The 14,268-nt window shown below is 41.0% G+C and overlaps 1 protein-coding gene across 1 annotated transcript in view; it reads right to left on the bottom strand.

The window, feature by feature from the left end:
• Nucleotides 1-14,198, bottom strand: part of DSG2 (desmoglein 2) — a 50,180-nt gene extending 35,982 nt beyond the window's left edge. Inside the window, exon 1 of the mRNA XM_032152586.2 lies at nucleotides 14,079-14,198. Within this exon, the coding sequence (XP_032008477.1) occupies nucleotides 14,079-14,123 (45 nt within the window). The 5' untranslated portion in view covers nucleotides 14,124-14,198. The remainder of the gene's footprint in view (nucleotides 1-14,078) is intronic.
• Between the last annotated feature and the right edge of the window lie 70 nt (nucleotides 14,199-14,268).

The raw sequence follows: 14,268 nt of genomic DNA on the forward strand, positions 1-14,268 counted from the left end.
AAGAAAGCAGATATCTCCAGTGTTTATTTTGAAGGCAGAGGCAACAGAGACCTGTGAATGGAATGAATGAGGGCAAATAGTCAAGATGACCCTTAGAATTTTGACCCAGAACACCTGGGTGAGTGAAGGCACCACTTCCAGAGATGAGACAGAATGGGGAGAGATGGGGTAAGCTGAACGTGGGGCAGGAGATGGGGATGGTGTTGAGGGAGGGGTGAAATGGGAGGTAAGAGCTGTTTTTATGTGTTCTGTGTGAATGGCCTTTTGGACATAGGAGTTAGTAGCTCAGAAAAGAAGTTATGCCCGGAGATAAAAATTTGGGAGTCATCAGTCGGTTTAGTTAAGGAACTGGGATGCATATTAGAGGTTTTGTACATCTTTAATGCAATGTTTCTTTTCTTCTCTCAAAAGGCTGGTATTAAGTTGCTGAGCATCTAGGGAGCCAGTGTAACACAGGCAAGGCTAATCTGCTGTGAATTGGGACAGCGGCTATCGGGGGATCGTAGGGACTGAGGGGAGCACAAGGGGCCTTCTGGGATGCTGGCAATCTGTTTCTTCACCTGGTTACTGGTGACATGGTGTTTTCAGTTTGTGAAGATTCAGTGCACTCATGATATGTGCACTTTTCTGGATGTATGTTACACTAAAACATTAGAAGAACTGATGTGCATCCTAAAGTCAAGGTTGTCTTGGAATCTAGGTAAGAGGGTTCTGCTATCTGCATTTTTAAAGCATGTATTGCAGTAGCATGTTTTTAGTAAGGTGTGATGGACTGAAATATTTGCTTCATTCACTGTACAAAAAAGAAAAAAGAACTGCACTAACATTTTGTCAATTGTGGAACTGTTTGTTTATTTGACTCAACAAACAGTTAAGATCTCAGCCACCACTTTCTAAATAATTTGGATCTGGTTCCTTAAGTTCCTGTATCTCACAGAACACATTCTTAATTTAGACCAATCGTTCTCCACTAGGGGCAGTTTTGCCCTGCCCCGCTCCTCCTGCCACTGGGGATATTTGGTAATGTCTGGAGACATTTCTGGTTGTAAAACCAGGGTTGGGCTCGAGGTAGGGGAGATAAATGCCAGTGGCATCTAGTGGGTAGAAATCGGAGATGCTGTCAAACATCCTACAATGCACATGATAGCCCTTACAACTAAGTGTTATCTGGCTGCAACTGGCCAAGTGCTGAGGTTAAGAAACCACGGCTGCGTTTCTCTGATTGGAAGCTACTGTAATAACTAGGGTCAGGACAGTAATACAAGCTGCAGAGGACTGTGGAGATTCTGTACATCTCTAGTGGGTAGTATACTGCAAGTAACATGAATGGAACAAGCAGAAACTCTCTGCCTTAGTCCTCCATTCCCACTCCCTGGCACTTTTTAAAAAACTTGTCCACTCTGTAAGTTCAAGTCACCTCCTGTGGGGATGCTGTAAAGGGGTTTCAAGCATTGGAAGGGTGGCTGGACAAAATGGCCAATAAGGGTTCCTCCAAACACTAAATCTGTGACTTTTTTTCTCACCAGGAACTTGGTGACAGAAAAATGTCACCTGCAACATGCCTTTAAGACTGACAAGGAAAAGTAAGCTGCTAGTTCCTGTATCCAAAGCAGTGTTTTCAGATGAACCAAAATATTCTGCAAAAGCTTTTCTAATTTGCTAAACTCTAAAAAAATCATTTTATTAACTAGTTTTGCTGCTTTGAGAAACATGTAAAAAAATTTCCTACCATTGGATCCTGCACATCTTATAAAAACTGGACTTCCTGGTATCTGGCAAAAGATTTCTTTTTTTTTTTTTTTTTTTCTGCAGAGGCATGAGGGAATACCAAACACCATTAATCAATGTACTCTTTGTTTTCAAGGTCAGCACTTTTAGAAAAGACTTCCTGTTCTGAAGTCACCTTGATGAGTTTAAACAAGAATCCAGGAGGACTCATGAGTCATTGGATGACAGCTCCTCCTGGCTGACAGGTTCTCTATCAGAAGTCTTTCCTTTAAAGTAGGGAATCTTGAAGTGTTCAGTGGTTTTATGGTGAGGTGATCCCTTAAACTTTAATAGATCAGACTAAGAGAGATCTTATTAAAAATGGATGTAGAGAAATACAATTAGTTTAAAACATTATTTCAACTTTCAGTCACTATAATGGCTTCTAATGTCCATTCAGCGAGAAATTACTAGAAGGTAAGCAGTGTGCTCAACGGACTATCTATAGAACTCAAACACAGAGGACGTGGCACTTGCCAGTGGTTCTTTAAATTCATGCCCACCTCAGGCCCATCATCTAACATCTGTGTTATTTTCTTTCCTTGTGTTACTCAACCTTCCAACCAGTAGAATGTTTTATAATTCTTTTGTTTCTCCCTTTTATTGTATGGGAGGTCAAATCAAAAACTGCCCAGAGGATCCCTGGTTTATCCCCAATCCATTCTTAAAGAGCTTTCAACTTTGGCTGAAATAATCTGAAAGAAATAAAATGAGATAAAATAAAGGGAGTGGATGCCACTTGTTTATTTCCTCTGGTCACACATCCTGATTTTTCTATTTGTATTGCCAGAGCTGGTGGTCTGGTCTGCAGTAGCGTCTGCAGCCACAAAGAAGGCTCTGTAGTCTATAGTCATAGAAATGTACACGTTCAGAAGAGTTCAAGTGACCCAGTGCAGTCAGGGTGGACCAATGAGTTTGGTGATCTGCTCTGATAAATCTGATGTGGGTCAGATTTATGTTAGAATTCACCTACTGCACTTTTTTCTTCTTAATCTTATTTTCGGGACGGGAGGAAGAAAAGGCAGTTTTTATAACATTTATTTTAAGGCTAACCAGCACAACTTATTTAGAAAATTCCAATTTAAAAGTCCAACTTATAGATGATCTAGACATTTATATACTCCTATAGCAGTCTCACTCAACAGCTGATTTAAATACGTAAATATATTTTTCACAATTGCTAATTTAAAAAAAAAACAAGAGCAATATTTTGAACTTTTAATTTTTGAACTCCGAATTTGAACTTTAGATAATAATAAATATTTTAAGTCTGACAGTAATGAAGTATATGACTTACCAAAATCTTTCACCTGTTGTTTGGATATTTGGGCTAATCTGAATGCAACAAATATGATTTTAGGTGAGTCATATTGAAGTTAGTTACAAAGAGGAAGACAGTTTCTTTGAAAGCTTTTTACTAACTCCTAGAATTTTAAAATATGCATTTAGCAATGCTTTGCTACACTTGACTTGTTCATTCATGCTGTGAATTCTTATTTCAAGTAAAGTTTTGTATATTCATGGACAGTTCCTATTTTTTCCCTTGGCATAGGGCTTTTTAATATTTAATCTTATTTTCTACTCCAGTTATTTTTATTTTCTAATTGGGATGTTAACAGTGGTTTTCAAGCTTGAATAGCATTAGAATCACCTTGATAAAACACAGATTACTGAGCCCCGCCTTAGAGTGTCTGACTCAGTAGGTCTGGATGGGGTCCAAGAATTTGTATCTAACAAGTTTCCTGGGGATGCTGATGCTGCTTGGTCCCAAGAGTGGGACCACACTTTTGGAAACCGCTGTGTAAAATCATATGGTAGCATAGGAAAGGGAAGAAGAGGAGAGCCTGGATAATTCATAAACTGGATAATGAGCCCCTAGTTACAGAGAGATGTGTGAAAAGATGTGTTCTAAATCAGGCAGTTCAGGCCAGGCTCACGCCTGTAAGCTCACACCTGTAATCCCAGCACTTTGGGAGGCAGAGGTGGGCGGATCACCTGTGGTCAGGAGTTCAAGACTAACCTGGCCAACATGGTGAAAGTCCATCTCTACTAAAAATACAAAAATTAGCCAGGTGTGGTGGTGCATGCCTGTAATCCCAGCTACTCGGGAGGCCGAGGCACAAGAATCACTTGAACCCAGGAGGCGGAGGTTGCAGTGAGCCGAGATGGTGCCACTGCACTCCAGCCTGGGTGACAGAATGAGACTCTGTCTCAAGAATAAATAAAATAAAATAAAATAAAATAAAATAAAATAAAATAAAATAAAATAAATCAGGCAGTTCAGTTACTGTGAATTCTCCCCATCACAAAAAGATTTTTCATTTTACAAGTATTCATCAACCACAATTGAATTACTTTAGGTAGTGTTTTCCCCTGGTTTATACCTCTTCTTCTAGTTTAACTTTTACTGGTCCTAAGCATTTGTCACTTAAAAAATACCATTTTATGGAGTTGGGAAAACTGGCTAGCCACATGCAGAAAACTGAAACTGGACCCCTTCCTTACACCTTATACGAAAATTAACTCACAATGGATTGAAGACTTAAATGTAAGACCTAAAACCATAAAAACCCTAGAAGAAAACCTAGGCAATACCATTCAGGACATAGGCATTGGCAAAGACTTCATGACTAAAGCACCCAAAGCAATGGCAACAAAAGACAAAATTGACAAATGGGATCTAATTAAACTAAAGAGCTTCTGCACAGCAAAAGAAACCATCATCAGAGTGAACAGGCAACCTACAGAATGGGAGAAAATTTTTGCAATCTATCCATCTGACAAAGGGCTAATATCCAGAATCTACAAGAAACTTAAACAAATTTACAAGAAAAAAACACTCAGCCCTATCAAAAAGTGGGTGAAGGATATGAACAGACACTTCTCAAAAGAAGACATTTCTGCAGCCAACAAACATGAAAAAAAGCTCATCATTGCTGGTCATTAGGGAAATGCAAATCAAAATCACAATGAGATACCATCTCACACCAGTTAGAATGGTGATCATTAAAAAGCCAGGAAACAACAGATGCTGGAGAGGATGTGGAGGAATAGGAACGCTTTTACACTGTTGGTGGGAGTGTAAATTAGTTCAACTATTGTGGAAGACAGTGTGGCGATTCATCAAGGATCTAGAAACAGAAATACCATTTGACCCAGCAATCCCATTACTGGGTATATACCTATAAGATTATAAATCATTCTACTATAAAGACACATGCACACGTATGTTTATTGCGGCACTATTCACAATAGCAAAAACTTGGAACCAGACCAAATGCCCATCAATGATAGACTGGATAAAGAAAATGTGGCACATATACACCACGGAATACTATGCAGCCATAAAAAAGGATGAGCTCATGTCCTTTGCAGGGACATGGATGAAGCTGGAAACCATCATTCTCAGCAAACTAACACAAGAACAGAAAACCAAACACCGCATGTTCTCACTTATAAGTGGGAGTTGAACAATGAGAACACATGGACACAGGGAGGGGAACATCACACACTGGGGCCAGTTGGGGCTGGGGGGGTAGGGGAGGGATAGTATTAGGAGAAATACCTAATACAGATGACGAGTTGATGGGTGCAGCAAACCACCATGGCATGTGTAAACCTATGTAACAAACCTGCACGTTCTGCACATGTACCCCAGAACTTAAAGTATAATTAAAAAAAAAAAAGAAAAAACAAAAAAGCAAAACAGTACTTTTTCTTTTCATTGAAGTCGTTGTTGGATTGCTCAAACAAGCAAACTAACTAAAATACAGTTTCATTTCAAAATAGCATTTATTAAATGACTAGACAAGTAAAAAAAATATTTTACTGTTTTATTGGTAGGTGTTTTCTGTAATGGCCACAAATGCTTTTGGAATTAGGCAAAATATAAATAAATCTGTATAACAGACTTCACAAAATTTGATAAACAAAAATTATAGGTTGTTTCCACTTTTTTGCTGCAATATATTCCTGAACACTACACTGAAAAGTAAAATGAAGAAAATGATTTCTTTTCACTGAGAAGTTTAAGAAAACCAAGAGCTTCAGACTGTCCTTTTTTACCATTAGATGGCACTGGCCTGTCAGTAAGGCAAACTGCAGGAACTACCAGAAATTAACCCACAGGCAACTCCAAGGTCCAAAGTGGGAAGCAGGCATTTCATTGGTCTCAAATAAGTGGATCAGCAAAATTGAAAAGAGTGAAAATCAAGGGCTTTAGAAAGTTATATGTACAGTTTTGCAGGATTGTATCTCTGAAATGAGGTAAATCTTCATTTACATTTCTTGTTTTTTTCCTTTCTAGAATGATTCTAATTTGCAGTGAAATTAATTACCTAGTTCCAGAAGTTCGGACCTTATTGATGACTCACTGTAGCAAACTGCTGTAAGGGGAATTCATGATGATGCCTCTGGGTTGATAGACAGGCATTTGGTGCCAGGTGAACCTGGGTTTGATTCAGTTTCACCCATTATTAACTTTCACTAAATCCAGTGACTGGCACACAGCAGATATTCAAAAAATGTCAAGTTCTTGTCCTTACACTCCTTTCTCCACTGTGAGCTCCAGGATTGCAGGGGGCAGTTCACATGTCCTTAGAAGACTGTTGGTCATATAGTAGATGCCCAATTTGTGATGGCTAAATGCATAAAATTTAAACAAAAATTTACTACTCGGCCAGGTGCGGTGGCTCACGCCTATAATCCCAGCACTTTGGGAGGCTGAGGCGGGCCAGGTCAAGAGGCCGAGACCATTCTGGCCAACATGGTGAAACTCCGTCTCTACTAAAAATACAAAAATTAGATGCGCATGGTGGCACACACCTGTAGTCCCAGCTACTCGGGAGGCTGAGGCAGGAGAATCGCTTGAACCTGAGAGGTGGAAGCTGCAGTGAGCCGAGACTGTGCCACTGCACTCCAGCCTGGTGAAAGAGAGAGACTCCATCTCAAAAAAAAAGAAAAAAAAAAAAAAAAAAAGAAAAAAAAATTACTACTTAACCTACCTGGGCATTAAAAAATTCTCTTAAAACACATGAAATCCATATCATTATTCCAGCTTTTCTAAACATAGAGAGATACTTTAACTCACGTTTTTAAAGAATACGTCCGTGCCCAAGGCATTTAGCTAGTTTATAGATAAAAGATACAAAGATCTTGCTCTGAAGAAGCTTACAGTTTAATAGGAGGATCAAACTACTATGAGGTAGGAAACCTTAACTGTATAACTGACGGCTATAAAAATAGTTCTGGGGAACTTAGAAAAGGCAAGATTACTTCCCTGTGGGGAAATCAGGAGAGGTTTAGCAAGGAGATAGCAATGGGCTTGGCCTTGGAAATGGAAGATAATCTGTTTCTGTGCATACAGGAGGAAGGAAAACGCACAGATGAGAGACTGCATGTGCCAGAACATGGAGATATTTGGACAAAAAATGAGAAGTAGTGCAGTTTGGCACCTAGAACTATACGATGGTGGCAAGTAGAAAATAAGGACAAAGCATTGAGCTGAGGCTCTTCACTGATCTTATAAGGAGTGGAGAGTCGTTGTCAGCTTCTGATTAGGGAGACTATGTCGCTAGTGATTCTGAAAGATTTTTTGGCAGTACTGTGCAAGATAAAAGGCAGGAGACAGTTCAGAGATTAAAGTACTAAGTCAGGGAGATGGAATGAGGAACAGTATTAGGGGAATGGCAATGAGATAGACAGGTAGAAGTAGGAGTCTTTATGGGGACAAAAATCCTTGGCAATACCCTGTGTGGGGATAATAGGGAAGGAGTCAGAGGGTGCCAACGTTTTCAGTCTGAGTGGCTAGAAAGATGCAATTTCCAGAGGACAGATTGTAGACATGTTAAGCTTAGGTCCTGGGGAAAGTATTTGAGTAGGGCGGAGAGATGCTAGATAACAGAGAGCAGGGCAGTGCGGCTCAATGACAGGCATGGATTGCCTGGCCACCGGGGACATTCTCAACATCCACACACACACTGTCCTAAGGGCAGCACCCTCTTGGCCACTGCCATTGTCTCCCACCCCTACTTGGTGTCTCCTAGTAATATATGTACTGTGTCCCCCCCACTGCTGTCTGCCCCATCGTGCTTGGCCAGAAAAAAAAGGGGTGAGAAGCACTGCAGGTTCCTGTAAGTGAAAGGAACCCCAGAATATTGAGGAAGCAAAGGAAGGCGATATGTGAAACAAGAAATGATATGATTAATGGTGTTAAAAGAAGATGATGACTGAGCTAGGACCCTTGCCCAGTTTCTCAATTAGCACTTTTGGGGTCTAAGGAGACTGGATCATTGAATTGAGGCAGTGGGTATCAAACATTGTTTAATGTTTTTGTTTGCATTGTAGGGGGCTTAAAAGAGTGGTGGGATGGAGGTGTTTTAGACCAAGGGAAATCTGAACGGTCTCATCTCCTCTCATCTCCATCCAAAACATTCCCCAGTCAGCCAGCTGGAAACTCCTTGACTGACGACAATAATCCACAGTCAGGTGTGATTTCGAGGTGCGACCTGGAACAGTGCTTGGCACAGAGTAGGTGCTCAATATTTGTTGAGTGGATGCATGTATCAAGGCGTAATCAACCCAGGAGATATTTGCCTTTCAAAAAGAGGGTCCAGACAAGTAAAATAAATCCCTACTTAGAACCTCTTACTTTGCCTATCACTGTTTCTCAGTGTGGGTGCTATAAGCATTTTGGATAGAAAAATTCTTCACATGTGCCCAATTCTAGAAGGTTCTGCAGAATGTAGGAGTCTTAGCATCCCTGGACTTTGGGAACTAAATACCAGGGGCATCCTCAGGCACTGTGACAACCAAAATGCCTTCCCACCCCTTTGGCTCCCAAACCAATCTCCTTTTGGCAGTCAGGCTGCTTCTCCCTCCCAGGTACCCCATGGTCTCTGGGCTTTTCTGCCTGGCTTTGATCTCAGCTTACAATGTCCTCAATGCCTCTTGCCTCTCTTTTTAACCGGGCGAAATTATACTTAATCACTCAAATCCTATCTCTTCTTTCTTGACCCTTTCCTGACCATCTCAACCAAAGCACATCTTTTCATTTACTTAGTGATGTAAATACCTCCCTGAAAACACTTCCTTGGCAAGTAACTTTTTTGGGTTTCTGTTGGCTTGAAGGCCTGTCTTCCTATACATTCTTCTGCCTCACTTTCTATGTTCAAGCAACAATGAATGGTTAGGTTCCTCTGCAGAACCATGAACTGTCATTTTCAGGCCTTTGTAGATGCTCTTCTCTCTACCTAGAATCTATTTCTCTTCATATCATCTCACTAATTTATAATTATTCTCAGATACCAGCTGGGATACCCAGTGCTGAGATAGTTGCTCCTTCTGTAGGCTCCATGGTACTATGTTTCTCTATTATTACTCTTCTTATCGTTACCTATTTGGAAGTTAGCCATTTACTTGTTACACCATTCATTAGACTGTAAGCACCATGAGGGCAGAACATGTCTGGCTTTTTTATAGTTCCCCAGTGTTTGGCACATTGCCAAGCATCAAGCAGGGATTCACTAAATAGGGGTCATGTGTGTTTGGTTTCTTTTCTTATGGACATTTCTCATCTCACTATAGACCACAGTATGAATTCTGTTGTTCCAGCTTCTTCACTCTAATCACCAAGCTTTGCATATGATCAAAACTTAATAAAAAACAAAACTGAGAAGATAGTTTCTCATAATATATAGACTATATGTTTATAAACTGTTGTCAAAGCTATTGAAATCTGTGTCAGAGTGAAAGACAGGGGATAAAAGCTGTGATTAAAAATTGCTCAAATAGGTCTAAAAGTCCTTTATGCTTCAATTAAAGTTCCTTCCTCCCTCCCTTCCTCCGTCCCTCCTTTCCTTTCTTCCCTCCTTCCTTCCTTCTTTTTTTTGACAGAGTCTCCCTCTGTCACCCAGGCTGGAGTGCAGTGGCACAATCCCGGCTCACTGCAACCTCCGCCTCCCAGGTTCAAGCGATTCTCGTGCCTCAGCCTCCTGAGTAGCTGGGACTACAGGCATGCGCCACCACACCCAGCTAATTTTTTGCATTTTTAGTCGAGACGGGGTTTCACCATGCTGGTCAGGCTGGTCTCAAACTCCTGACCTCAGGTGATCCGCCCACCTTGGCCTCCCAAAGTGCTGGGATTACAGGCGTGAGCCACCGTGCCCAGCCTAAAGTTTCTAATTTTAAATATAATTTGGCAGTTTTCAAAAACACCTACCCCTATTCAATGTGTAATTTTTCCCATGTAAATCTTTCTACGTCATAAATATAGATTTTTTTTTGCAAAATATAGACCAGTAATTCTCATGCTTACACTTGTCTGACAATTAGATCAATTGGGAAGTTTCTATAAATACATATTTATATTGTAGTGAGCCCACCCCAGGGCTCACTACACTCACACACCACAGAATATTAGCCTTGGAAATTTTAATTTAGCTTATCAGGGATTTCTAATAATCAGAGAGAATGTAGGCCAATGAATGCTCATGTCTTTTTGTAAAGTACTTGCCTTAAGTTATAATTAAAGAAAATTTCTGTTAAGAGCTGCCATTTTCCCATTACCTACTAACTTTTAGAAACAAAAACCAGTAAGAAATCCATGTTTCTAAAATCCTTGGATATGACAATTGATTATTCTTATGGCTTCAATATTCACCATCTAATTTATACTTAAATGTATTCTTTAATATGTGTTATTCAGTTGTATATTAGAACACTAGGCATAACTATGATATTATTGATAATTTATAGATAGTTAAATCCACTTGTTATGGATCAAATTATGGCCCCTAAAAGATAATATATTGAAGTGCTAACCACCAGTACCTCAGAAATGTGACCTTATTTGGAAATAGGGTCTCTGCAGATTTAACCAAGGTGAGGTCATTATTTTGGGGCATAATCCAGTACAACTGATGTTCTTATAAAATGGGGAAATTTGGACAAGGACACAGACATGCACAGAGGGAAGACGATATAAAGAGACAAAAGAGAGAATGCCATGCGCAGATGGAGGATTGGAGTAATGAATGCACCTACAAGAGAAGGAATGACAAAGATTGCCAACAAACAAGTACGCACTTGGAAGAGGAAAGGAGAGAAACTGGTTTCAGAGGCAGCATGGCCCTGCCCATATCTTGATTTTGGATTTCTAGCCTCTGGAAGTGTGAGATCATACATTTTTGTTGTTTTAAGCCACTCAGTTTTTAGCACTTCGTTACAGCAGTCCTAGCAAACTAATACCCTACTAAATATATCTGCTCACAGGGTGATCTGCTGTCATTGAATCCTTAAAATGTAGTTTGATTTTAAAGCACAAGCTTCATTAGTCGAACCCAAAATTGAAGCAACCATCAGGAAATCTCTCACCCACGAGCCCTCCTTGGCAATCTGGCGAGGCCTATGAACCCCTTCTCAGATTAATGATTTCAAATGTATAAAATAAAATACAGGGGATTATCAATGAACCCAATTATATTGAAATAGTTATCAGCATTTTTAAAATACCGATTTGTGATGCAGCAAATCATGTATTTTGTTACTAACATATTAAGTAAAAGATCTAGTAGAAAGTCTATTAGTAACGTTCAGAATAAACGGTATTTTGAGATCACCATAAGACATAAAGGTATTTGTGAATTCTATTGTGATAGTCACAGCTACTGCTCACACTACTATGCAGTGTCTTCCCCACACTCATAATTTAAAGAAATACTAAATTTCAGTCAGAAGTTAGTTAAAATATATATGTAATTAATTCCTTGCCATCTCTAAGAACCCCTTGAATTCTATCTGTGAACCATTTGGGAGCTGATGGATTGCAGACAAAGAACCCTTGAGGAGGAAATATTCTCTGATTTTAATCAGAAAATTATTTCTTTTTCCCATTTTGATACAGCTGGCCTAAATGTGTGATAGCTATGTGGGTGACACAGCTACCTTCTGGTGTGTCTCCCCGTACTGCTAAGGAAAGCAAAATACCATGTGTCATAGACTCCACTGCAGGCCTTGTTCTGAATGGGGTTTGGGTTCAATCAGTATTTACATGATATTTGAAAGAAGGAAGTGAAACAGCTCTGTGCCTCCTGGCAAGCAGATATGGATGTATGGAGCTGGGTTCTTTGTAGTCATCTTATTATGGCTCTAGTGTCCAGCTACTAGATTCGCGAACACCAAGAGGCAAGGTACAAGCATCCATGTTGTTATGCATCCTAGCAGATGTGGCATGCATGGGTCTGCAGCTGGTAGTGAAAGTAGCACCCTGATCACAGCAGTTTTTCAGACTGTGGGAGTGGCAGTGCAGTTCCTGGTCGCAGGAGAGGCAGCAGCTCCCTAAGCAGTGTGGCTCTGCCGTGCGGCTTTGAAGTCATTACTGACAGCTCAAATGGCAGTCTTCTCAATCCTTCCTACACTTAGGTAGTCAGTTTAGTGCCCCGAAATAAACCTATTCTTGCTTTAAATAGCTAGAGTAAATTCCGTTATCTGCAACTGAACTCTGATCTAACAGACTACAATTTATATTCCTTCCAATAAAGGACCTGTTTCCTTGGCAACTACTTCTGTCAGATGAGTTGCTTTCCATTTTTTTTACCAAAAAACTGCAACTGCAAACACACTGGGGGTAAAATGCTGCATTGCCCACTACTCTCCGGACAAAAATAAACATATTCAAATTTATACTGCAGAAAGTTTTATAGAAAATACATATAACAGTCCAAGAATTTTGCTCCTGTTCCATTGGCTATAGTCGCTTTCTAAAGGAGATGTTTATTACTGCCCAATAAGGTAAAAGTATCAAATTGCTAAAATGAAAGATATGCCTAATTTGCTTACCTGCTACTCTGTGAGTGTACAAATTGGCCTGATTGCTATATTGTTTGAAGATTAAAGGTCATTTGTTTTCATATATGGAAAGAATATGTAACTCTCAAAGTAAGCTAGGTGTTATATTAGCTTGGAATTCTCCTTAACCAAGGAAACATCAAGGTGAGAGGATCAGTTGTTTTGCCAACCCGGAGGCTAAAAACCACGTCCCAGATCACGTCTTAGAAAAGTTCTGTCAAAAAAATGAACTTTCATTGAAAGTTACCTCAGAGACATGGGGAAAATGAAATGGATAAATAGAGCATGAAAATGAACTGTGTGCTAGGCCTGGACGTCCTAATTATCATGCTCTTCCACCAGAGTTCATGGAAATCTCTAGACTGGATTCAGTCACGCCTTTTTCCGTTTTGACACACACACACACACACGATTTTCTTCCATATCCCACCAAAACTCGAGGATAGAAGGGCTCATGTTTTTGGAAGTTAGAACTTTGAATATAGTGAATGTATTTGCATTTTTAATTATTACATAAGAAAACTGGGTATGATTTTGCATCTAATCTCTGTAAACACATATTTGTGAACTCTCTGGAAGGCGAACTCACACCTATATTTGCAGCATAACTGTCACTTTATTAAAACCCGTTTAGTAAACCCCTATAAGCGAGATACATACGTGCAACCCCTTAAACAAACAGAAAACCAACAGTTTAAAATCCAATTTGAACATAAGAACTCTAAATCCAGGGACTGAACGTCGTTTCCGGGGGGTGAGGGGTGGGGCTTGGGGGAGGGGGCGCTACACTTCCATTTTCTGTAACCTTTTAAATGAATAAGCCTTCCAACTATTACATATGTTTATTATCTTTAATATTGGAAAACTTTTGAAACACCAACGTCATAAACTTTAAGTTAAAACTATATGTGAGTGATCCACCTAAAAGTTAAGCTTTGTAAATTACACCTTTTAAAAAAAATTTTAGCCAACTTTTTGCACTCTAAGAATACAAGTATGTTCCTGGTTCCCCCAGTTCACTGGCTTGTGTCGGCGGCTAGAGGAGCTGGGGACTTCTAAGGAAATTTAAGGAACGTGGAAGAGGCGCGAGGTTGCTTCCTATTGCCCCCACGTTTCTCGTCCCAGAGACTCTAAACAAAGCCTCCGACCCCCAGCAATGGTGTTCCCCGCCCCAGGGCTCACTACACCCACACACCACAGAAAAGAGCGCTGGGGCCTGGGTGACAGGAAAACACAACTTCGATAGGTCGCAACTTACTCTCCTGGCTCCAGCCAAGAGGTTTTTCCGAAGCCCCAGGTCGGATCTCGCCGCAGCCTGCCCGGCCCTTCCCCACTCGGGCAGCAGGAGGGAGCGCCGGGCAGGTAACGCGCACAAGGGCAGCGGGCAAGTCTGGTCGCGAGCTCTAGACCTCTCCCACCGACGCCCTCCCGGGCGGTGGCTCCCCTGCCCCGCTCGCGGCACTTACCAGGAGAAGCAGCAGGGCGTACGCGCGTCCCGGGCTCCGCGCCATCGCACCCTCGCCTCCGCCTCCCGCCGCCGCACCGCTCCGCGCCGCCGCCTGCCCCGAGCGCGCACTCGGCTCCTCCCCGGCCCGGCCAGCTCGGCCACCCTCTCCCTCCCCGCCCCGAGGGCTGTCTTCCCCGTGGCGGTTGCGC

Source organism: Hylobates moloch, unplaced genomic scaffold (assembly GCF_009828535.3).
Source record: "Hylobates moloch isolate HMO894 unplaced genomic scaffold, HMol_V3 SCAFFOLD_5, whole genome shotgun sequence".
NCBI classification, from domain to species: domain Eukaryota; kingdom Metazoa; phylum Chordata; class Mammalia; order Primates; family Hylobatidae; genus Hylobates; species Hylobates moloch.